General features: G+C 42.2%; 1 protein-coding gene across 1 annotated transcript in view; it reads left to right on the forward strand.

Moving 5' to 3' along the window:
* Positions 1-20,134, forward strand: part of PARD6G (par-6 family cell polarity regulator gamma) — a 73,346-nt gene extending 53,212 nt beyond the window's left edge. The window contains exon 3 of the mRNA XM_075270949.1: positions 18,417-20,134. Within this exon, the coding sequence (XP_075127050.1) occupies positions 18,417-19,279 (863 nt within the window). The 3' untranslated portion in view covers positions 19,280-20,134. The remainder of the gene's footprint in view (positions 1-18,416) is intronic.
* The last annotated feature ends 7,052 nt before the right edge of the window (positions 20,135-27,186 follow it).

A 27,186-nucleotide genomic window follows, 5' to 3' on the forward strand; every position in this document is an offset into this window, starting at 1 on the left:
CATATTGTTTCTCTACATGACTGCTCATACAAGTATCACAACATAACTATCACAGTTGTAGAAGGAGGAGAAAGCGGGGATTTATTTGTCTGTGATTGACCATGGGTTCAACATCTTTTTCTTAGTTATAAGGAACCACTTTGGAGCAAGTTTTATTTTGACTCAAAAAAATCAAAATATTGAATTGCATCTATATCGTGGAAGCATTGTAAAACTGAAAGTGTAACCTTGGTCTGCATAGTTCTTTCTGGTATAGTTCAGAGAATGTGCTTTAAGGGCGATATAAACTCTTACCACACCCTGACTCATCCCTTATCTTGGATTTTTCTGGTTGATCTTGTTCTCAGTGTTCCTAAAACATTGAACTCCATGGCTGAAAAAACTTTACTCTATCAGCAAAATTTTGCAGTATGAGCCCAAATATGCGTGAATAGCCTTTAAATAGGCTATTCAGGCACCACTAATGTTATTTTACACCCCTCCCGTTTTAAAATAATACCCTAAAAATGAATATGCTAATTATACTTATCGTGCACAGTGGGCAGTCGTGTACTGTCCGACGTCCTCTTCTGGCACGCCTTCCTCTTCTTTCTTCTTGCAGCGACGCTTTCTGGTCCTGGCTCTTCCCCGGCTTCATCGTCCTCCTCTTCCGGTGGGATTGGTTCAAATCCCGTGTGTGCGTAGTAGCGCTCCCTCCGGGTGTACAGGGGGGAAGGGGGGAAGCGAATGAGCTACTGAGCATGCTCAGTTCCGCTTAGAACCACACGAGCGTACTACACACGTGTGGGATTTGAACCAATCCTGCTGAAAGAAGAGGACGATGAAGCCAGGGAAGAGCCAGGATCAGAGGGCATCACTGCAAGAAGAAATAAGAGGAAAGCGTGCCAGAAGATGACGTCGGACAGTGCACGATAAGTAAATTTAGCATATTCGTTTTTAGGGTATTATTTTAAAACGGGGGGGGGGGGGGGAGTAAAATAACATTAGCAGTGCCCTTTTTATAGGGTATTCACGCATATGTGGGGCTCATACAGCATAATTTTGCTGATAGAACCCCTTTAAGAGGCTGCTAATAATTTGAAGTGTAACTTCTGAAGGATCTGAGTCTTCCTGTGCAGGGCCATTTCAGCAGGTAGACACTGTTCCCTGTTTCATAAAGTCATTAAAGTGTAGGGAACATCTGAACTAGTGTTCATCCTCTGAAAACTGGCCCCTTGGGCATAGTTTATTTTTTCACGTTTTCTCCCTCTCACCTGCCAGAAGAATTCAGGGGGTTTGAAACTATTACTACTTAAAGAGGACCTTTCACCACTTTTGGGCACATGCAGCGTTATATACTGCTGGAAAGCTGACAGTGCGCTGAATTCAGCGCACTGTCGGCTTTCCCGATCTGTGCCCGCTGTAAAGAGCTTACGGTGCCGGTACCGTAGTGCTCTATGGTCAGAAGGGCGTTTCTGACCATTAGCCAGAGACGTCCTTCTGCCTCGCGGCGCCTATCGCGCTGTGCTGTGGAGCGGGGAGGAACTCCCCCCTCCCTCTCCTGATAATACTCGTCTATGGACGAGCTGTGTGAGCAGAGGGAGGAGGCGTTCCTCCCGGCTCCACAGCACAGCGCGATTGGCGCCGCGAGGCAGAAGGACGTCTCTGGCTAATGGTCAGAAACGCCCTTCTGACCATAGAGCACTACGGTACCGGCACCGTAAGCTCTTTACAGCGGGCACAGATCGGGAAAGCCGACAGTGCACTGAATTCAGCGCACTGTCAGCTTTCCAGCAGTATATAACACTGCATGTGCCCAAAAATGGTGAAAGGTCCTCTTTAAAAGACAGAACTCTCTGGACAATCCCTACTTGTTACAAGGGTCCTTTTAACAATAAGCTAATCATAAAGTTTACTCCTGTTAGAACTCCAAATGATGGCGTAATCTGTGGGAAATTTCTAAGTACATGGTCAGCTTCCTTGGACTGCCACCATAGGCACCATCCTCACTACAAAGTGCTGTGACAAATCAATGGATTATCTGTGTAGGACAGGTCCTGATAAGAGATGCACTTTATGCCTTTCTGGCTAATAGGAGCGTATCCTGAAGAGGGTCCCTTTCTACTAATTCAGAATTGACTGATGTCATATCATACTTACCAACCCGTCTGGAAGGACCCAAAAAAGGAGTGACCTCGTGGAAGAGCCATCTATCCTAACAGGTCGCCAGGCTATCAGTCACTTTTATATATGTCTCGGTCCGTTTATGTGCTGGACACATCTGAAAAGCGGATATGACCAGTATATTTTGTACTCCCTGCACACAAATGGGAGACTGATCACCTACTAAAGGGGGTGTGGAGATGCCCAGATGGGGAGTGGCCAAGGCCAAAAAAGGTGTGGCCATACCACAGGGATGTGTCCATAGCCAAAAATTTCTTGATTTTTTTCCACACATGTCCAAATTTTGGTAATTGTAGGGTATATGAGATAATTAAGTGAATGATGCACTCACTCACTTGGTGCACCAATCACTTTATTCAGCCTCTGAACACTTGTCCCAGCCGGTTATGTGATTGGCAAACTGCCCTGCCAAGTCGCATACTAGCTGGAAGTCACTTTATGTAAGGCCCCATTCACGTGGTGCAAGAGGAGGTGGATTATGGTGCTGAATCCACGTCATAATCCGCCCCCTCACGATGGAGGTCTATGTAGACCGCCAGCTTACTTTTTTCAGAAACGAGCTGCCCTTTCTTCAGGCGGACTCTGCGACTGATTCAGCCCTGGTCTCTGCCTCACGGCAGCACCCTCCGGACTAGGTTCACTCATTTGAGCCTACTCCAGAGGGGGAAGCCGCGACTGTCGGAAGCAGCGACTGTAGGAAGCCGCAACAGTCTTGGCAGGCACAATTTGGCCCTATTGTGATACGGCTTCCTGCATCACTCTCAGGACCAAAATCTGCCAATCCGCTCCACGTGTGAACAGGACCTTACGCTGAAAGCATGGTTGTTACACTCTTAGGGTGCATGCACACTGAGTAAGGCCGGGCGTGTATGAGAGCCGTACACGCCGGCATTACGGCAGACTGCCGAACACTTCCCATTCACTTCAATGGGAGCGCTCGTAACAGCGGCGTTTACGAGCGCTCCCATTGAAGTGAATGGGAAGTGTTCGGCAGCCCTGCTGTAATGCCGGCGTGTACGGCTCTCATACACGCCCGGCGTTACGTAGTGTGCATGCACCCTTAGACTTGCATAATAATAAGGGACTTTCGGATGATATGTGTGCTTTGGCAGGTGCATTGCTCACTTTACATTAGTATTCCCCGTACTATAAGGCTATAGCATAGTACAGATGTCTGGAGCGGGGCTTTAACGTGGCATTCCCTTTTAAAACTGAGGAATTAAAGATGTTGGCGTTTTAGACAATTTGTACCATTACTGACTCTTATTTTGAACATTTTCTAATTTACATATAAAATAAATTGGCAAAAAAAATCTTCAGATTTGTAAAAGCGTTGCATTACTTGTCTAATAATAGACTACTAATCCTTGCTAAATTCACCCGGCTTCTGATCTCCGATCTCCCAGCTAGCTCTGGTGATTTGCATTGTGACAAGTGTTATTTTTACATCACTGATTGCTAGGCCAATGAATTATAGGACCTTAGCTAGGCTTCTAAAGCTGGCAATATACTTTCAATAGCTGTCAGTTCACTGCTGCTCCTGCAGACTCTTCCTATATATATACACGATAGATGCACCCAAGCCTGCATGTGTTTTCAACAGAGAAGGGTGAGTAAAGCACGGTCGGACACCTTTTGCATTGGCCTCTATCCTTCACCTGTCAAAAACTCCCAACTCCCATCCCCCAGGTTCAACTGTAATAAATTGACTGTCCTTTAAAGTAGAATTTAGGGGAGATTTATTTGGCAAGAAAGCCTTGGGAACTGGGCTGTGTTCTCAATGAGCTGCTTTGTAGAAAAAAAAAAAAAAAAAATATATATATATATATATATATATATATATATATATATATATATATACATATATATATATATAATTTATTTTTTTATTTTTTTATTTTTTTTTTTTGGGGGGGGGCGTATTATGGTAGTTACACGTGTCTAGATGTTAGAAAAAAGTACCATTCTGTTCTACCAGCAATATGTAGCGAAAACTGATCCTTAGCAGCAACATTGTGCCATTTCAGAGTGGTTTATAACATAGTACATGAAATAGACACACAAAACAATCCTACTGTAATGACAGAGACAGAATAACAGGATTTAGCAACTTTGAACCACTGCGTTAATGTCTTGGGACTAAATGAGACCTTATTTATCTTTGAGAAGTTGGGTACAGGGAATTTTTTTTTGTCATTTCTTTAAATGAAGTAACAAAAGAAAAGTGCTGATGAGGAAAAAAAAAACCTCTTTATTTTGTGAGGCGTAAGTCCAGTATGACTTTAGCCAGTACATTTCTTGGCAGAAGCTCCAGTAAAATGAGCATTACCACTTGTTAAAGAAATGGAGCGTGTGGCTTCTATCTGATGCAGAGTCCAGTTATAAATATTTCTTCAGAATATGGGAATTTGGCTTCAGGATTTGTATCACCTTCTTGATGATCGGCATTCAGGAATAAAGCAATGAGCATGGTCCGCAAAACGGACCTGTCCTGTAGTTTGCTCACTGCCCCATACAAGGTTGTGTGTAAAGGGCCATAGCAATGAAAGGGTCAGTGTACTAGCTGTGTTTTTCTCGTGTGCATGAGGCCTAAATTGCAGTATTCTCTGAATTTATTTGTAGAGGCTGCTATGTGTCATCTGCTTTGTATTGCTCATAAACTGAGAACTTGAGCAGTGTAGCTACGAATTGTCGCTGTGAGACAGTACTATATTTAGGGCCTAGCTGGCTGCTTTTCATTTCATTGGAGAAAATACTGTGCCCAAGGACACTACCCAAATGTATGCTGAAAGCACTATTTTTTTTATTTTTGGCATATGAGGCAAGTTGAATGCTATAAATGCTAGACATGAACTAAGCCTTAGCATACATCCACATGTGTTTTAAATGCAGATTTGTTTCATAATTTGGGAACATTGCTAAATAAGTAAAGGGGTTTGAGAGCGAGAAAATATCAGTAACAAAAATACCCCTATAAAAATATGTACCTTTTTTATTAATGAGTATTAAGACCCCAATTTAGATACATGTGAATATTGATGGCCTGTCATTAAAGGGATTCTACCATTAAACTACCTTTTTTTTTTTTTTTTTCTAATGAACACGTCGGAATAGCCTTAAGAAAGGCTATTCGTCTCCTACCTTTAGACGTGGTCTCCGTCGCGCCGTTCCGTAGAAATACCGGTTTTAACCGGTATGCAAATGAGCTCTCCGCAGCAATGAGGGCGGGCCCCGGCGGCGCAGGAAAGAGCTCTCGGGCAGCAATGGGGATGCGCTCATCGGCCTTTCAGCGCTGGGGCCCGCCCTCATTGCTGCGGAGAACTCATTTGCATACCGGTTAAAACTGGTATTTCTATGGTACGGCGCGACGGAGACCACGTCTAAAGGTAGGAGACGAATAGCCTTTCTTAAGGCTATTCCGACGTGGTAATTAGAAAAAAAAGTAGCTTAATGGTAGAATCCTTTTAAGATAAGCCAAAAATTGTAGATCAGCAGGAGTGTGACTGTTGGGATCCCCACAGATCAGCTGTTTTCCCAGGCACGCACCTCCTGGCATTGTTTACGTGGTGGGCACTGCCATGCTCTCACTGTATTCTTGACAGTTGTGGTTGAGGGCACTGTACTAGTGTCCCATAGACTTGAGCCAACTGTCACATAGGAGGAGACCGAGCAGACCAGGTACTTTGATATACTGTACCTGGCATGCTGATGCGGATGGGTTCACATCTGCGCTGGACTCTACATTGAAGACTTAGTCACAGAAATCGCCGAAAATCAGCAGAGAAAAGTGTGGAGGACATTTTTCAATGTGGTCCTTGGGGTCCACTGGTCTCTGTGTGTAACTGCTGTTTTATCAGTCCAGCTCTCCTTTTTTAGGGTCCCCCAACAGACGCTAACGACACAGACCACGGCACCAATGTCACCTGCCGTACTCTGAGCAACTTGGAGGCTGCTATAGATTAAATTGATCTATTGATGTTTGGTGTGGGGCATTCCAGTTGCAAACAGGAAATTTGTGATTAAAAAAAAAAAAAAAGTACCAGAATTTTCTAGAATGCAGTATAAGATGGCTACAGAGAGGAGCTACACTGAAAAATCATGAAGCTCTATGGAAGAAATGTAGCAATGTGTTAAAAATGTTGATTCTGATTGTAACATTTTATTGCCCTCACTCAACCTGGTAACAATGCCTACTCCTGGGGCCATGGAGCTGTGTGTTGTAAATTATGCTAAGCATGCCCTAGATGCATCTCATATGTAGCCAGGCTGGTTGTGTCTGGAGGGAAGGGCTGAGTGCTTTCCAGCTGCCTCTGCACTTTTCTTTTCATCGGGAGGTGGTTCTTGTATAGGCATGTAGAGTGCTGCTTATATCCTCCAAGGATAATACAGAAAGCACTATGTGATTGAGCTAAATACATTGTAATTAAACCGATCCACATCCCAAACAGGACATTTCTGAGCTGCATGGCTCTGTTGTAAACATGACTATTCTTCTGGTGTCAGGCCTGCTTTTTAGATTGAGTTATGTGTGTCACAGGGAACTCAGCCGCAAGAGATCGCATCTGATTTCTGTGGACTGGGGAAGGGTGGGGTAGGGGTGGTATGAGGCTTTTTTACTAACATGTAATTTAGACAGGGAGTAAAGTTACTTTACAAGACAAGCTTGTACGTTTTCTTGTATAACATGAGGATCCGTTTGACATTTAATCTCTAATATTTAACTGGATTTTCCTAACAAAGTCTGGCCAAACTCATTAGATAGCTGATGAACCTATTTTTACCAATCCTACATAGACCTGCATGCTTGGCTCTGCACAGCATGCACATGTTCTGAGTGGAGAGAGGGGAGTAAACCAATGCCCAATGTTGCAGAAACGCATTTTTTTTTTTTTTTTTTTTTTGCCAAAACCAAGAATCTTTACAAAAAGAATGGGATATATTTAGGAAACACTTTTATGTCTACCTTGGGCTCAATCCAAATAAAAAGCACCATGAAATTAATGGTGCTATAAAAATAAATAATAATAATCCATTCCTAAGTGTAACTCAGAAAAACCACTGAAAAATCTGCAACAAAAAAAGGTATTTTCGCAACGTGGAGCCTCAGCCTGAAGGGCTTAATAATTGTCTGTCTATAGAAGCGGTCAATTGAAGATCAGCAGGGTTCTGATTCCTGGGCCCCTGCTGATCAGCTGTTTGAAGAGGCCGCAGCACAAAAAGGTCAGGTGTTGAAATTTAACATGCCACCATACACATTAGATGGTTGGCCAGTCTGGTTTGGCCATAGTTCTGTAACGTGCTGTGCAGTTTTAAGTGATGACCCGTTGCTAGACTTGTCCCATCACTTACTGCATGACTGCTAAGACCACTGTGATGCTCATAATCTAGTAACCTGTCGAAACTTTATTACTTCAAAATACCCCTTTTAAGGGCGAACTCATGGTAAAAGTCACAAACGGATTAGCAACAGATAGTAATTTGTTTGTGTGTGTCTTGCAATCCGTTTTTCCCGCTTTATTTTTCCTGTGCATGCTCAGAATTAAGAAGGGGTGGAGGGATCTGTAAGCAGTCAGGCATGTTTCTATACGAATGTCGTGTTTGTCATTTTCATACAGTGCATTTACTGCTTTTTTCCAATGCAGAATCTAAATGGTGTGTTCTGCAGTTTTCTTTTACCTCAGTATGTAAGTGATCGCCCCCTAGTAATGATAATTTTTACCAATGACATTGAGATATGTAAGTCATTATGGGAGATCTGTTATTTCTCCTCTAATCAGACTAGTATTTTGTGTACAACCCCTTGCAGGTCTCTGATGGCTTCCTCGTGCCGCTGATACATTGTTCTCCTCCTGTCACCAGGCTACTGTGCTGCTGGAGGCTGCATGGAATTCCAGTTGTGTGGAAAGCCAGCTGGAAATCTGCCTCAAGCATTTCATTCGGTTGGGCAGGTGCCGGCACTGTGCTGGGGAGTGTGGGAACCCTTCTGATCTGGCTCACAACATTGCGTAATTTCCCCAAAGCTTTTTCCACTGACTGTGTTTTCTAAATGAAAAAAAAGCTATAAATGAGCTGTTAAATGGTATTTTATATTGCACTTTATATGGTCTAAAGTAAACAGAGCATTAAGCAATTTTATATATGGAGCTTGGACGCCGCTAACAAATCTGCAGCTCTGGAGAACTTGCAGTACATATTACAATACATATTACAATACATGCAGCAAAGATCTTGTTAATGCACTTGGCAAATGGTCAAGAACAAACCCCAGGAGGAGTTATTTCACAGCTAGATTTTCCAGCTGTTGGTTTCAGATAATTCAGTGGTATCTTACTACATTGTGGAGGAAATACATACATGCAAGATCTCATCATAGAATACAACAGATATGCAAATAAAAGGGGTTTCTCCGGAAAACTGACCGCATGACCCTTAGGTTGGTTATAAATATTGGATATATATCTGCTAAACCTGCCTTACTTCAGGAGGAAGCAGCCAACTATATAATATGGACAAAGTACTCTGACACCCATTATACCTATAGAAATTTTTGTGTCATTACATTCTAAATCTATAGGCATAAATGTGAAATCTGGCACCCCTCTGTACCACAGCGGCTACCACTCTACTGCAGGAACGCTTTATTACACATTTTGGAGTGTATATGGGAAGAACTTTGGAGAGGTCAAACACTGATGTTGGATTTGTTTATTTTGCTTACTTGTATAACGCCAACATATTCTGCAGCACTTTTACAGATTTTGTCAGCCACTATCCCATATAGGACTCACAAGCTACATTTCCTATGAGTATGTCTGGGAGTAAACCCACACAAAAACATGCAAACTCCTAGCAGATGTTGTCCTTGGTTGGATTCAAGCCTGGGACCCCAATGCTGCAAGACTACAGTGCTAACCACTGAGCCACCCTGGCTTGCACTCTCCATTGTAGTTAATCCTATAGGTGTTTGATGTGGTTGAGGTCAGGGCTCTGAATGGCCAGAGAAGTTCTTGTACAATAAACTCACCCAGCCATGCCTTTTTGGACCTTGCTTTGTGCATTGGGGCACACTCTCATACTGGCACAAAAAAGTGCCTTCTCCAAACTGATGCATGCTAGTCAACCCAACCTTGCTTGCTAGTGTGCATGTCGATTGAGATCTCTGTTAGAATAAAATCTTTATCAAGATATGTGGCATTCCTGCTTCTAGTTTGCATGATTGTAAGTAATACCATTCTGTGCAGTAGAAGCAGACCTAGCTATTGCTGTCCACTGGACCACAAGCAGATCTGCTTCTACTCATGCAATAGGTACATAGCTGCATTAGGGTGAATTCACACTGAGTAAACGCTAGCTTATTCTGAACGTAAAACACGTTCAGAATAAGCGGCGTCTAAAGCAGCTCCATTCATTTCTATGGGAGCGGGGATACGAGCGCTCCCCATAGAAATGAATGGGCTGCTTCTTTCACTCCGTGCAGTCCCATTGAAGTGAATGGGGAGTGCCGGCGTATACGGCAAGCTCTGCTCATGCCGAAGCGTACACGCCGGCACTCCCCATTCACTTCAATGGGACTGCACGGAGTGAAAGAAGCAGCCCATTCATTTCTATGGGGAGCGCTCGTATCCCCGCTCCCATAGAAATGAATGGAGCTGCTTTAGACGCCGCTTATTCTGAACGTGTTTTACGTTCAGAATAAGCTAGCGTTTACTCAGTGTGAATTCACCCTTACCCTGCCCCACCAACATACAGTTGACGTGGCTGCAGCTCTTTCCCTATTACTTGAATAGAAGTAGAGCTGCATCCTGTGCACAGGTAACCAGATCTTCTGATCAATGGAGGGTCTAGGTGTTCAACCCCACCCATCAGATACTGTATAAAACGTTGCTTTTATACCCTTTGAAGGCTGGGGCAGACTTTCTGTGAAAAGCTCTGTGGGGAAAAACCGCAATGCGTTTTTCCCACAGCGCTTTTTAGCTGTGGCTCGCTACATGGGGCCGTGGCCTAATGAGGGTTTGGAACTCTGCAGTTATAGAGTTCTCGGAGTGTCTGCAACTTTTAGGAAACTCCTGAATTGAATGATTTAAGAGTTCTCCAATGCTTTTCTCCGTGTAGTCTATATACAGGTGGCAGATGTTTGGGGAGAGAGGCATTGGGCATGTTGAATTTTAACATGGCCAAATCTTTTGTTCTCTGTGAGATAAGCCACAACCAGAGATCTGGTAGTTGTTTTCTCCATTATCCCTATTTAGAGTAATGGGTTATCGGGTAAAAAATATCAGGAAATTGGGGAGGGAGGGGGAAACTTTGTTTGTGGTCAGTTTTACTGGCTCCCTTATATTATTGAAGGAATTTTACCACAGGATCCTGAACCCAGCAACCTCATACAACAGGATCCTGTAGTGTATATTAGAAATGTATTGTATGTGATCTAAGCAATGTTTAGTACAATAAGAAGCACTTATGATGCCTAAATTAGAATGCCCAGCAGACAGAATAATGGACAGATCATTATATTAGTTTGCTCAGTCAGCTCTCAGCATTGCAAGCCAATAAATTATTTACCTGGGCTTCTTTAAAATTGCATTATGACTGGGTTGTTAGTTTTTCTAAGGAAATATGAACGTGCGTAGGAGAGAAGCTGCTAATCCTCTTCCCTTTTATTGTACAGCTAGGAAAACCAGTAAGGTAAGTGTCAGGCAGGCATTATTCATGTATGTGTTCACAATCAGCTAATGGCACCCAGTCACACTCCTACGGATGTAGTAAAATGGGGCAGAGGGGTGCATTTACCTGACATATAGCAGGGATCACTAGACAACCTACACTTATAAATAATTCTCTGAGCATTAAGCTTTGCATATACATCAGAGAAAGCTCCTGGCATATGTGTTGAAAGGGCCACATGCATCTGACGGAGCCAGGCTGTCCTTTGGGCTCCAGTCTGCGTGGTATGTGTCAGCTTATCTTTCTGTTGTGTTGTTTTCCAGCTGTAGATGAGAATGCAGCAAATTGTACAACCACAAAAAAAATAGTCAATCAGAAGTTCTGCTCCCTTATTCTCCCTATTTATTAAGGGCATTAAAGAGAAGTAATAAATGTATTGGTATGAAGAAAGCACTTGGGGTGAGATACAAAATTACTGTGCAGTTGCCTCTGTGTCAGCAAGTGTCCATGTTCTTCTCTCTTCTACCTGCAGGTTATAAATAGAGCTGGACAATTAATAGCAAAATAACCAAAAGGAAAGTCGGTTCAATGAATTGATGAGACATTGCTCACATTGATTATTTCACTTATTTTGCACTGATCCCATCCTGTCTCACTCCCAATGGCTAAAGGATCTGTCTCGGACTGTGCACTAAGCAGTCAGGATTGCGGATGCGTGAATGACTTAATCCAGAGTTCAGTGGCAGGTTGTGTCAGCAGGGGAGTGTCCTAAAATAATTGCCCATTAATTGTAATCAGATAAAAATCACCTTTAATTTTACCTCGGATATAAATCGCCCAGGACTAGTTCTAAGGGTAAGTTTACGTTGGGTTTTTTGGTCTGGAACCTGAGGCGTAGGCTGCCTCAGGGTCCGGACCAAAAACCGGGTAGCCATGACTGAACCAGCATCCAGTCGCACACTCTGCTCTGGGTTAGGCCCAATGAATGGGCCTAGTCAGGAGGAGGGAGTGTCTTCAGACCGAATCGCGAGGCGAATCGGCCTGAAGAATGAGCACCTCGCTTCTTTTTCTGGGAGCCGGAACAAACAGCTCCTGGAAAAAGACCTGACCGCCTACCATTGATTTCAATGGGAGTCGTCTTTTTTGTCAGGATTTTGAGGTGGATACGGCCTCAAAATCCTGAGCAAAAAAACCCGTATGAACCTACCCTAACTTTGTTTTGCAGCCAGGCACAGTCAGTTTGTGAACTGCTGTTAACCCTGTAGTTACCTAGTAGTCCTCTGAGTAAATAATGTAGCAGTATGCATGCAAGGCTATTGATCCATTGACGTCTATTGAACTAGCACCGTACTATTTGTGATTTCTATCCGTCCCACACGATGGAGCAGTGGCCATTTTTTATTCTATCTCTTCATTTTTCAAGGAACCTGTACTTATGATTCCCCCCCCCACACACACACACACACGTGTCCCAGCCGTCAGATCCTCAACAATCAGACACTTATCCCCATTAAAGCCATAAGATGATCTCTCCTTCCATAAAACCTGAAGGTTGTTACTTTATATATTTTATAGTTATCTCAACTGGATACGGATGAACCTCACAATTAAACCCAGTCTATAATTCTGTCTACTGTGAACTTGAGAAATGTTAATGATCTTACGTAAAGCATTAGACATTAAAGGGCTTGCCTTATAAATTGCTTCAGTGAGACGCTGTGTGTGAGGTGCTGATCATTCCCAGTGGTCTAAACAGTACCTTGTTTAGAATGACTGTGGGGGAAAAGCTCCGTCTAATCTTGACACTGCCCAGTCATTTGTAGTTTAAAGGGATGACACATCTCTGCTGTCCTAACTCCTAAGCTGGCTGAAGAGATTTAGTTGTTTTTTTTTCTTGGCAGCATTTGTGTCTTTGAAGTGTTTTCCAGAACTGTCAATTAGTAGAGTATGGTTCCCAAAGGAAAGTCCATAGAGTGGTGTGTGGTTCTGCGACCACGTGTCCCTCTAAGAACCTGACATTTTGTAGAAAACTGTTTATAGAAACTTATCTGGCAGAGCCTTTGTATTTTGCATCTGGCAGCTTTGTCTTGAAAGAAACAGCTGTAGGAACAGTCTTTCCAACTATATCTTGTTGGTTTTTAAAGGGGTTTTCCACAGAATTACAAAACATTAAAGTGTAAACTTTTGACCAGCTTATGATGATTTTATTTTTTTAGCATCATATGTGTCATTATTAAATTTTATAATATACTGTACCTTATTTACACATTTTGGCATCATTTCTTATATTCTTTCCCTTGCTTTTGTATTAAGAGCTGTACCCTGCCTCTCTGTATATGGGCTTGTGTGTGTAATGTACGGAAAAGAAGTTGGGGGGGGGGGTGTCAAATAGTTGTATTTCAGGCATTTTAAAAGTAGAAACATGCCTCTGGTGTTGTATGAAAGGCCTCCATCGTGAATGGGGAAAAAAACGGTACTTTACTCTCACCAATCCCAATTGCTCTTCTGGCTCCAACACTCCTAGGTCTTTTGACACACAGGAAATTCCTACTCAGGTGATCACGGGCTGTATGTCCCGCCTCCACCATTGATCGGTTGGAGTTTTATTTCTTGAGAAGAGTGATCCTCACAAGCTTTTTGCAAATATTTGCAAGGTTGACTTGCCAGTTTAATCACCCAGATCAGAATTGCCATTATTATACTCTGGGATTTCTTCCAAACCCCGAGTATAATAGGAGACTCAGTGCAGGTACACTTAAACAGTTATGCTCCACTTTCCTCCCCCCACTTAACTGATCAATGGCCATGGGTTCTGTTCGCACAGTGAACATTTTGGGGGGGTAAGAAAAAAGTTGGGTTTTTTTCCTGCAAAATTAGTAACTAAAAAATAATAATAATAAAGAATTTCTGTAATCATACCAACCCATAGAATAAAGATAACTTATTAATTATGCTATATGGTGGATAGCAAAAAATTTTAAATGTTAAAAAGCAATGACAGAATTTCCTTTTTTTTCCCACACAGAAAGTGTTAATAAACTTTTAGTAAATAAGTTATAGGCACCCCAGAATGGTGCCATTACAAACATTACAGAATAAATCTCATTCCACAAAAAACAAGCCCTCATATGGCTACATCACCAAAGAAGTAAAAACTAAATAAAGCTTGTACAATGAAACAACAAAAAAACAAAACTGACTGGTGCAGGAAGGAAAATGTGTAAACTGTGCAAGTGTATATCAGGGTACACCACTGAATTAGAGATTATGAGAGGAAAACTCACCAGAACTGACCCCCTAAATGCCCCCCCAAACTAGAAACAAGGAAAATAGTGTGAATTTGGTGTATCCATTGTGCCCCAAACAGCTTACATATTCACTTTTTACTATGCATACAAATCTAGAAGACTATTATTCACAAATTATTTGAGACCAAGCTCACATCTGCACAAGGACTTCTTCTCTCCATCGTTCTCAGCATAAAAACATTTGAAATCCGACAGATCCCACTATAGTCTATGGGGTCTGTGGGTAACGGCTGTTTTAGCAGACGGCTTTCCATTGTTTGGGTTACCCAGACGGACCTAACGTAGCCTGAGTGGTGCAAATTTTAAAAATGGGTCAATTTCTATGGAATTCTGCTTTACAGGCACCTAAGGGACGACAACATGACATGGCATCTAAAAACCAAAGATCTGAATCTGTGCTTCAAAAGCAAAATGATGACGGTTTACTTCTGTGACCTGCTGTGAACCCATACTGCAGTTTATACCCACATATATGACTTTGTTGTACCCAGGATAACCCACCTAACTTGCTCACGAGTCGGCAAGACACCTGTGGACCTGTGATTTTTCAAGTAGCATAGCCAAGCTCCTGCCGCTGCTGGTTTCCTGCAGCATCAGTAGCGTGGCGATGCTGCAGGCCCCGTCACCAAAACCCTTTAAAGGGGCTCTATCAGCAAAATCATGCTGATAGAGCCCCACATATGCGTGAATAGCCTTTAAAAAGGCTATTCAGGCACCGTAAATGTTATATTAAACTACTCCCCAGTTTTAAAATAATACCCTAAAAAAGAATGTGCTCTACTTACGGATCGTGCATGCTGGGCGGGCATTCAGGGTGTGTCTTCATCTTCATCCACGCCTCCTCTTCCTCCGATGTCCTCGGGTTCCGTCCTCCTCCGGTGCTCGCGAACGGACATTGATAAAAAAAAATGGCCTGGGCGGAAGCGCAGTAGCATGCGGCTTCTACTGCGCATGCGCCCAGGCTTATTTTTTTAATCAATGTCCGTTCGCGAGCGCCGGAGGAGGATGGGACCCAAGGACATCGGAGGAAGAAGAGGCGTGGATGAAGATGAAGACACACCCTGAATGCCCGCCCAGCATGCACGATCCGTAAGTAGAGCACATTCTTTTTTAGGGTATTATTTTAAAACTGGGGGGTAGTTTAATATAACATTTACGGTGCCTGAATAGCCTTTAAAAAGGCTATTCACGAATATGTGGGGCTCTATCAGCATGATTTTAAAGTTTAAAATGAGCCCGGGAGCCGACCTGTTCTGGTGACAGCCAGGAGCCTAATGAAGGCTCCTAGGCCTGTCATAGCAATATCACTATTGCGGCTGGTCTATGACCATCCGCAATAGTAATGTATAGAATCTCCCATAGATTGGCAATACACTTGTATTGCCGTCTATGGGACTTGCAATCAAATGATTGCAGGTTCAGGTCCCCTAGGGGGGCTAATAAAATAGTGAAAAAAAAACAAACCCTTAAAAATAAAATAAATAAAAGTTCTAAATCCCTCCTTTCCCTAGAATACATATAGAAGTAGAAAATTACTGTGAAACACATACACATTAGGTATCCCTGTGTCTGAAAGGGTATCTGCAGTGCTCCTATTCCGTCGGGAAGGGTTTAATAGGAGCACTGCAGATACCCTATATTCAGTCAGGCTGAATTCCAAGTAGGGGGGAAAAAGCCCCATTCCTCAAGCTCAGGAAAGGGGCAGACAGACAACCAAAACACCCCCTCCCCTTCCCCAGCAACTTCTGCACCCAAAAACTCTGGCCATTTTAATCTTTGAAATTTTCCATTAGCTGCTGCATTTCACCCCCCCCCCCCCCATCCTTGGTTTATACTAGAGTCAATAAGTTTTCCCAGTTTTTTGTGGTAAAATCAATTATATTCGGGTCGGCTTATACTCAAGTATATATGGTAAGTAGAAAATTAATGTAAATATGGGATATGGGGTACCCGGACCAACTGTTCCCAGTGGTTAGGATTTTGACAACTCTGTATTAGGTCCTGCGGGAAGAGAGACGACTTATTTTTTATTTTTTTTTTATAAAGTTATTTTGCAAACCTAGCTGAATACAGTAATCTGCTTGTAACAGCACCCCCTGGTGTTCAAAAAGCCATTCTAGTCAGACTGTTGTTAATCACGTGCTTTCCTCATACAAGGGGCTCAAAGCACATGGAGTGTTGTGGAGAAGGGGGGCTCATAGCTGCTGTACTGGTCCTCCCCCCCCCCCCCCAAACACCCACAAGGGTAATTCTGTATGGGTAGCCAAATTACCTATTAGTATATTTTTGAAATGTGGGAGGAAGCCAAAAGAAACATGGGAAGAAAATACAAATTCCATATAGATGTTGCCTTTAGTCGTCTTTGAACCTAAGACCGCAGTACTGTAAGGAAACCCTTCTAACCACTGAGCCATTGTGCTGAAACAAAAAGAAATGAGATAAGAACGTCACCTCTCCATTATGCATCCTCCAGAACTACTGCTCTTATTTGGAGGAGAGCAACAGGTAATGGACAGGGGCGAGGAGAAGAGCGGAAGAGACTGGATCGGTGCTGGTCTTTATGGGTCAGTGTGCGATCTGGGAAAAAAACGTATAGCACACTGACCTAGCACACGGTCGTGTGCATGACCTTTTACTGTTATAAATATTTCTTTCCATGCTTGGTTGTGTTGTTTGTTTTTTGTTTGTTTGTTTTTCAAGCTGGACATCCCTTGCTTCTCAAAAGAGAGAGATTTGAAGAAAATTGAGAAAGCTGATGTGTCCTGAAAGCCAAAACAGGCGGTGTCCTTAAAGGGGCTCTATCACTAGGAAAAGTCATTTTTAACTAATCACATCCTTGCATAACCTTTAGAAAGTCACACCTACCTTTAGTATGTAGATTGCCTCAGTGGTTTCTAAATAAGTCCGTTTGTATTCATATGCTAATTAGACTGGTGCACGATAGATCGTGCACACCTCTCCTATTGTTTTCTATGGGAGACTGCTGCTGCTGCTGATGATGACTCAGCTTCCTGTTTGCCTCACACACATAGGAGATAATAGGAGAGAGGAGGCTGCTGGGAACTTCCTGAGCTGGCTGAAAGCTCATTAGCATATGAATAAAAACGGACTTATTCAGAAACCACTGAGGCAATCTACATACTAAAGGTAGGTGTGGAATAGACTTTCTAAAGCCTATGCAAGCATGTGATTAGTTAAAAATGACTTTTCCTAGTGATAGAGCCCCTTTAAGGGCTTAATATGAAATTAAAGGGAGTCTGTCAGCAGAATTAACATTGTCTAGCTAATTCCAGTACCACGTAGGCCAGTTTTTACAATTTTCAATGAGGTCTTTCTTCTTCTGCATTGCAGCATTGTTTTCATGAAAATCAGAATTTTGTTATACAAATGAGCTGAAAAGGGCTTTAGTGGCGTGTCCTCTCCCGCCAGGGCTTTGCTCTCCTCTCTAGATATCCACTCCTAGCTGCAGATAAAGTGGAAGATGTCACTCATGCAATGGGGAGGGGAGCTGGGTGGCAGTTGGGGGATATGTAGATCAGAGAGTGAAGCCCTGGCAGGAGAGGACACGCCCCTAAATCCCTTTTCAGTTAATTTGCATAAGAATAAACTCCTGATTTTCCTGAAAATAGAGCTAGTAATGCAGAATAAGAAGTTAGAAAGTTCACACTTAGCAGCTAACTGCACCTACAAGAGCTGATAGAAGGCTCCATTACCTGGGTCAGGGATGGGAAATTTCCTGACAGCCCAAAATGAAACAAAGACCTGAAATATCTATTTTCCAAGTAACATAACACCTAGGTCTGCTAGAAATTGGTCTATTGCAGGACTGTCCTGCAGTATGTCTAGACACTGGTAATAAACTGATGCCAGTATCACATTGAATATTCATCCTTCCTTATAGCATGTATACATCTTTCATTCCTTTCCTCCTATTTATTCCATGTAGTTTATGTGCCGGCATGCCTTTGTGGATTTGCTAATCCACATTGTGGTCTCTTTGTGCTTGTGACATGACTGGACCTGACAGACGTAGTGATAAAATCTCTGCTTACAATGACATTCTGCTCTGTTCTGCCAGCCTTTGTCAACTGTGTTTTTTGTCTCTTGACGTCTTTTTCTTCAAGTATGTTTTTTTTCTTTTTTTAATAGAAAATAATAAATATATTCTATGCAAAACACTCTTCTATCCCCATCCTATACTGAGGCCCTTGCAGTAGATTGACATATACTATATTGTTGTTACAGTGTCTTACTCATTTGTTTTGTTCCCTCTATTTGCAGAGGAAGTCGACTACAACACCTTTGGGTCTGCAACATTAAACAGAAAGAAGAAGAATGCTTTGGTGACGTTACGGAATGACAGCCTTCGCCATAAGAAATCTCATATCAACATTAGCATGCCTCATGACTTTAGGCCAGTCTCCTCTATTATTGATGTGGACATACTTCCTGAGACACATAGACGTGTAAGATTGTATAGGCATGGATGTGAAAAACCTCTGGGATTCTATATCCGTGATGGCACCAGTGTCAGAGTTACCCCTCATGGATTGGAGAAGGTACCAGGGATCTTCATTTCTAGGATGGTTCCGGGTGGACTGGCGGAGAGCACGGGCCTACTTGCTGTAAACGATGAGGTTCTAGAAGTCAATGGCATTGAGGTAGCTGGAAAGACACTTGACCAGGTCACAGATATGATGATTGCCAACAGCCACAACTTAATCATTACTGTCAAACCTGCAAACCAAAGAAACAATGTTATCCGGAGTAGCCGGATGTCTGGCAGCTCTGGCCAATCGACAGACAGCACGGCCAGCCATCACAGCTTACCATCTGCTCACCTATTACAGAATTTTAATCCTGATGACATGGAGAGTGACGATGATGCTGATATTGTCATCGAAGGCAGCCTTGAGCCACGCAACATTCCCAAATCTCACAGCCTACCTTCCGGTAGCCTTTCCCGAATTAATGGCAGCAGCCTTAGCCATAGATTGGAAAGAGACTTGGCTCTTAACCATTCTGGCCGGGAGAGTAATGGAAGCATCCACAAAATTCTGAGCAGTCTAAAGGCTGACCCAAGGAATAGCTTGGTGATTCCCAAGGGAGGGGTGGAGGAGGACGGCACTGTGATTACACTTTAGACAATATGACTGGTATCATAGTCTGCCAATGTGTTCATTGGCACGCAGGGTACATGTCTTAAAAGAAAAATCTGAACATTTGCCCATGACTTAGATGTTGATCAGTTCAATGGTACATTATGTTTCCGAAGTATGTTTTTCAATTTCATGCTAGTACTGGAAAGTGATTTGCTTGGACACAGTGCCTGTTGTGAAGCGATCTTCTGTCAGTCTCTGCTTCCTTATGGGGTACATTACCAAAGCTTCTCTTTTCATAGTGAGTCTACACAACGTAGAAAATGTAGCTCATCTTATGTTTAATAAATGCAGGGCTTTGTACTGTTAAACAGTAAGTAGAATCGGGTCTTAGCATCTGGTTAATAATCTAAAACCACTCAGTATTTCTGTGGTACGTTCTTCATGTGGTGGCCTGTAACTTCCCTATAATGGTCACATTACAGAGCTCTTTGTAGAGTTCCCTCCAGGTTTAGGTTTCTAACTGTGTATTTTTTCAATCAGGGAGTCCAAACGGCATCCTGGTTATTTGGCTCAACAGCACCACTTGCTGGTCAACCGTGGTAGGTTCTCAGAAAAGAAAATCATTCTAAATCTAAGCTGCAGTATTTTAAGAAAATGGCTCCTTGCACCACAAGTGTTCATACTTTTTTCTGTCTGTGAACATTGTTGTTTGTGAATCAGGTTGTGCTGCCTACATCACATTATGTCTACGTGCTAAAGAAATAATGAATTACTGTGCTTCCATCACCTTATCATGTGTCATCATATACAATAAACATATATGCCATATTGTGGGACTTCAAGAAGACTGAAAAATGGCCAAAACATCTCTGAAAAACAGTGTTGACTCAAGTAAAATATTCCATGAAATGTCTTTTCAATCATGTTATAATTTAGGAAAAAAAATTCTCTAATTTTACAATAAAACTTTAAAAAAAAAAAATTAAAAACCCCCCCTAAATCAGTGCTGTTCACTTTATAGTAAATGAGCAGCCATGGTACCATCATTTTATGTGTGTGCGTGTCGGCTTGTTTGTTTTTTGCATCCATCTTAAAATTGTCTGCTTGTTAAGTATAAGATGCCACTAAATATCAAAAGGTCATTTTTAATATTTTTTTTTCACGTTTGTGTCCTTACATTATCCCACAGAATTTGCCTTTGAAAAAAAAAAAAAAACTCTATATTCTGTGGGTAGGAAACAAATCATATGAAACCTATACAATACATTCCAGGTTTTTTTTTTTTTGCTTTTTATTTAAGGCCTGAAATCTGAATGGATAGCTATCAGTGTTTTTATACATTTGTATTTTAAAAGATGTTAAATAAAGCCAGAACACTAAGATTCAATGGTCATGATTTGGTTTTATATACACATTAATCTGCATGTGGAGTCAGTGAAATAGTTATAGCTGGAAGAAAAACTTAGGCCATTAGGTTCTATATAGTCACATAGATGTCATACAGAAAAATATTAATGTCGAACACTTTTTTTTTTTTTTTTGAAGATGTCAATGGGAACAACCCTGACCAGCTCCTGAGGTAAGAAGCCTTGTCGCCTCTCCATACAGAGGGGGTGCCCACTTGTCTTTTTGAGGAGAATTTTTATGGAGAAGGTTTTCACCATATTTTTGTACAGTATATCTTATATTTATACAGGTTTATCATGTCCCCCTGAGACTCCCCTTCTCAAGACTAAATAAATCTAACACTTTTTTAAATTTCTCCTTATTTTTTTTCTATGACCGTAGTACCCAAAACTGAGTTACATATTGCAGATGAGGCCTGGTTCACTTCTGCGTTCAGTATTCCATTCAGGAAGTCCGCTTGGGGACCCCCCGAACAGAATACCGAACGCATTAAAAAGTGGTGAGCAATGAAAGCACATGGACCCCATAGACCATAATGGGGTCTGTGTGTTTTCCGCATGGAGTCCGCATGAATCGTGCATAGAGGAAAGTAGTCCTTGAATTACTTTTCTCTCCGCATGATTCATGTGGACACCACACGGAAAACACACGGACCCCTTTATAGTCTATGGGGTCCATGTGCTTTCATTGCTCACCACTTGACAATACGTTCGGTATTCCGTTTGGGGGGTCCCCGAATGAAATTCGGAACACAGATGTGAACCAGGAATTAGGGTGCACCAATGCTTTATAAAGGGGTAATATTACAACCCTGCCCCAAGTCTAAAGGGTTATGCCAAGAAGAGTATTCTCTATTCATAGGTTAGCAGATTAAAAAGCTGATCGTTGGGTGTCTAACCATTTAGACCTCTCCACTAATCCCAAGAAATGTCTCCAGTTGTAAATTCATGCTGAATGTAGACGTACCCATGCCAAATGGAACATAAATAGCTGTTATCACGCAAAAGTAAAGTGTGTAAATGAGGAATAAAATTATTTCTGGGCCTTCTATGACATTTTGCATTGCACTATTTCCTTCTGCAGGCTGTGATCATTTTCAGTTCTCCCTGAGCTGATGGGCAAAGATAACTACCCTCATGTCTGCTATTCACTATACACAACTATGTTTCGCCAGCAAAGTAACTCCATAACACATAACTTTTTAATAGACTGATTAAAATGGGCCTCTAGAATTGCATCTATCTTGAGACATATACATACATGTATTAAGAGCTTAAAAGCACCAAAAATACAGAAAACAAATAGTAAATAAGAAATGGAAGGGTCTCACCTGTGTGATAGTGGACCCTCTGGGTAGGAGGTAACCTGAAATACACAAGGCGATCCCCTGGTGAATGGCATGCAACCCTGAAGGTCCACTATAATACGGTTGAGACCACCATTCTATGATGCATTTAATCTCTATGTGTATATATATATATATATATATATATATATATATATAATTATATTGTGTAACACACCTATTTTAATATATATTAAAGGGGTTGTTCATCAGGAGGTAAGTATATAATCAATTGAAGTGCGGTAAAAACCGCAGTTGGCGGGACCACGGAGGTTGGACCCGCTACTTAGAAGGATGAACTGAACCAGGGAAACGCGTTGAGGGGAGAATAGTATAGCACTTGAAAGCAGGGGGAGTTAAATTAGTGAGGGTGCTCTAGATCGGCAACACCAGCCCTTAGGGATTGACGGGACTGGTGGTAACAGCTGAGACACGTAGTGCACCTACCCCACAATCAAATGCCTGCTTGTATGTGCTGCTTTGCAATTTTAAATCTATGTGGGTGTGCGGTATATGAGGGGGAAGGGGTCCTTTTGGGCTGCATGTGAATATACCCCGATAGGGAGGTGGGAAGTTTAACAGGAATGACAACCTGGCCCATGACCCCCCCCCCCCCCCCCCCATTATATTCCACACTATAATGCCACCTTTTTGTATGTATTGTAAATTAATGGGGATCCACGTTTTATCAGTCTATTTATTAAAAGTTACGTTTTAATAGCTAGTAAGGACACATTTTGTGTTTATTAATTAATTTCCTTACACCCTGTGTATTTTCCAGATTTATTAATACTGGTGTTTTGTAAGCCAGACTTAATAAAAGGCCTGACAAGTGCAAGCCATGCCTAATTTATGAAGAAGCTCCAGCATGTATACGTAATTTAATCCATTACCGACATCCATACCATTATGGCAGATGTTGGGTTTTTAAATATGGCAGCTGATCAGGAGCTGTGCAATGAAACAAGGAACACTGTTGTGGGGGGGGGGGGGGGGGGAATGGTCAAATTGACATTTTGATTCTTATTCAAAATTAAGTAAAAAGTGAACAAAGTGCCAGACATTCCCCAAAATGGTATAAATAAAAAGTTCATCTGGACCAACAAAAAAAAAAAAAGTGTCAGAATATGGCAAGTTCTAGAAAAAAATTTTGGTCAAATTTTTGTTAAGGTGTTAAAGCATGACAAAAACTACATAAGGCTAAGGCCGTAGCAAGCCACTGCAAAATGCACTGTGGGGAAAACAGTGGCAGCAACGCATCGCGTTTTTTTCCCACAGGACTTCCTGCTTCCATTATAACTAGTAAATTACTGGGTAAGACTGCCAATGAAAAAGACTTGGGGATTTTGGTGGACAGCAAGCTTACCTTTAGTGACCAGTGTCAGGCAGCTGCTGCCAAGGCAAATAAAATTATGGGATGCATTAAAAGAGGTCGAGATTCTCATGACAAGAACATAGTTATGCCTCTATACAAATCACTGGTACGGCCACACTTAGACTATTGCATGCAATTTTGGGCCCCAATATACAAGAAAGACATAAGTGAACTTGAAAAAGTGCAAAGATGGGCAACCAAAATGATTAGGGGAATGGGTGGACTGGAGTACAACGATAGATTAACAAACTTGGGGTTATTCAGTTTAGAGAAAAGACGTCTACGGGGAGATCTAATAACAATGTACAAATACATGAAGGGACAATACAAAGAACTTTCTAAGGATCTTTTTACTCCTAGGCCAGAGACAGTGACAACGGGACATCCACTACGTCTGGAGGAAAGTTTCACCAGAGACATACACTCACCGGCCACTTTATTAGGTACACCTGTCCAACTGCTCGTTAACACTTAATTTCTAATCAGCCAATCACATGGCGGCAACTCAGTGCATTTAGGCATGTAGACATGGTCAAGACAATCTCCTGCAGTTCAAACCGAGCATCAGTATGGGGAAGAAAGGTGATTTGAGTGCCTTTGAACATGGCATGGTTGTTGGTGCCACAAGGGCTGGTCTGAGTATTTCAGAAACTGCTGATCTACTGGGATTTTCACGCACAACCATCTCTAGGGTTTACAGAGAATGGTCCGAAAAAGAAAAAACATCCAGTGAGCGGCAGTTCTGTGGGCGGAAATGCGTTGTTGATGCCAGAGGTCAGAGGAGAATGGCCAGACTGGTTCGAGCTGATAGAAAGGCAACAGTGACTCAAATAGCCACCCGTTACAACCAAGGTAGCCAGAAGAGCATCTCTGAACGCACAGTACGTCGAACTTTGAGGCAGATGGGCTACAGCAGCAGAAGACCACACCGGGTGCCACTCCTTTCAGCTAAGAACAGGAAACTGAGGCTACAATTTGCACAAGCTCATCGAAATTGGAGAATTGAAGATTGGAAAAACGTTGCCTGGTCTGATGAGTCTCGATTTCTGCTGCGACATTCGGATGGTAGGGTCAGAATTTGGCGTCAACAACATAAAAGCATGGATCCATCCTGCCTTGTATCAACGGTTCAGGCTGGTGGTGGTGGTGTCATGGTGTGGGGAATATTTTCTTGGCACTCTTTGGGCCCCTTGGTACCAATTGAGCATCGTTGCAACGCCAAAGCCTACCTGAGTATTGTTGCTGACCATGTCCATCCCTTTATGACCACAATGTACCCAACATCTGATGGCTACTTTCAGCAGGATAATGCAATGCCATGTCATAAAGCTGGAATCATCTCAGACTGGTTTCTTGAACATGACAATGAGTTCACTGTACTCCAATGGCCTCCACAGTCACCAGATCTCAATCCAATAGAGCATCTTTGGGATGTGGTGGAACGGGAGATTCGCATCATGGATGTGCAGCCGACAAATCTGCGGCAACTGTGTGATGCCATCATGTCAATATGGACCAAAATCTCTGAGGAATGCTTCCAGCACCTTGTTGAATCTATGCCACGAAGAATTGAGGCAGTTCTGAAGGCAAAAGGGGGTCCAACCCGTTACTAGCATGATGTACCTAATAAAGTGGCCGGTGAGTGTAGAAGGGGATTCTTCACAGTAAGAACAGCGAGGCTCTGGAACTCTCTGCCCCAGGAAGTGGTGATGGCGGATTCATTAAACAAGTTCAAAGAGGGCCTGGATGCCTTTCTTGAAGAGAAAAATATAACAGGTTATGGACTCTAGATTTTAAGGACATGTTGATCCAGGGTTTTTATACTGACTGCCAGATTGGGGTCGGGAAGGAATTTTTTCTCCAGAAACGGGGAAATTGGCATAAGCTCATGGGGTTTTTTTTTGCCTTCCCCTTGCTCAACACTGTAGGGGATTGTAGGGTTATAGGTTGGACTTGATGGACTGATGTCTTCATGCAACTTCTTATAGGTTGGACTTGATGGACTGATGTCTTCATGCAACCTCATCTACTATGTATAGGAAAAGCACCGGCGTTTCTGTAGGTATAATTGACATGGTGCAACTTCCAAAATTGGTTTTGGAAATCGTAGCGTGTCCACTACACATATTTTCCACAGTGTGTGGATGGGATTTGATACGCAGAGATTGTTAAACGCTGTGTTTTTCTCGATGGTGCTTACACCACATGGGGCCCCAACCCAAGGCCTATGTTGTGGAAATGCAGCTTTTTTGTTGCAGTTTTTTTTTTTTTTTTTTTATTTAAGCCAAGAACGGCTACAAAAGGAATAGGAAATATATATGAAGTACTTATACCTCTCCCTTCAGCTCAATCCACTCCTAGCTTTGGCTCAAAAACTATAGCAAAATTCTGCAGCAAAAAAAAGCTGCGTTTTCAGGCAAACGTGAAGCTTAAGCCTAAATTTGTTATTGCTGTAACAGTAATGACCCACGGAATATAGGTAACCTGTCATTTTGGCTGCACAGGCAACACTGTAGAAACAAAGCCCATAAAAAAAATTAAAAAAAAAAGTGTTGCACAAATGCAAATTTTGCATGTGATTGTAGAAAATGGACTCAGCATTATGTGTGTGTTTACATAGAGAGATAACAGACTTGGCTTTATCAGAAAACTGCAATTATGCAATTAGCTGATTGTCCTGCAGAACAGTAAGTGACATCACTTGTCTTATCTCACAAGTCTGTGGTTATGGAAACGCAGTGTAAACAATGGGAGGAATAAGTTCACATACCAGGCAAACAAAAAAGCATTTCTAAAGAAATATTTTTAGGAAAAGTATTCAATTTGCATAAGCTACCAGTATTGATAAGAGCCTTGAGATGGGAATACCCCTTTAAATATGTTTATAATACTGTTCTGTGTTTATGTCATTCTAAAATTATTTATTTAAAGCTTTTTACTCAAAAAGCGTGTCGGGAAAAAAAAAGAACAAAACCATGTAGCGGGCCACAGCAAATAAAGCAGTGCAGGAAAAAACACATCGGTAACACTTTTGTCAAACAATTCATAATGAAAGGGTAGCAGACATGGTACAGTTCTCTCGCTGCCTATGTGATGTTGTGCTCAAAAACCATGAGACTGATAGAGAAAAGATAATCTGACTTTTAAAACTTAAAGGGGTTTCCTGGGCAAATTTTTTTTTAAAAAAGTCTGTTAGTGCTATTAATGGTTTAATAAATGCACCCATATATATTTAGCCATGTTTTGAGTGATTTCTGGGGGTCTCTGGGAGCTCCTGGTATCTCCTGCAATTGTTTGCATTCTTCAGCTTCCTGCTATGTAACTTCCTCACTAACCCCTCTCACCCCCCTCCTTCCCTCACATACACCCCTCCCTGTCTCTCTAGCTATCTTGCCCTTCCCTATCTACTCAGCCCAACCCTCAACCCATATTATATGCTTACCCTCCACTCTACTTCCTGCGAAACGGCTCTTCTTCCTGTACTGATTCTGTCTGTGTATGCTTTTCTCTATTACTAGCCTGTTCTTTGTAGCGATGATCTACTGTGTGGATGCGCAGTGGAGGTGAATTATTGGCAGCAGTGAAATATGAATATGGACAACTATACATTTTTGATCAACTAGCTTTTGCCCGTGACTTCGTCTGCGTGGACTTCAGAATTGGGTCCAGAGAGAAATGAAAAATGTGTGAGTAATTGAAAAAAATTAGCCTGCTACAATGTTTTGGCAGCTCTCAAGCTGGCGTGCCGCTGAACTTGTTCCTGGCGCCATGTTTGTGATTGTTCCGGCATCTCAGCAGCTCATTGGGATGCCATATAATGAG

This window comes from Leptodactylus fuscus, chromosome 4 (assembly GCF_031893055.1).
Source record: "Leptodactylus fuscus isolate aLepFus1 chromosome 4, aLepFus1.hap2, whole genome shotgun sequence".
In the NCBI taxonomy this organism is placed as follows: domain Eukaryota; kingdom Metazoa; phylum Chordata; class Amphibia; order Anura; family Leptodactylidae; genus Leptodactylus; species Leptodactylus fuscus.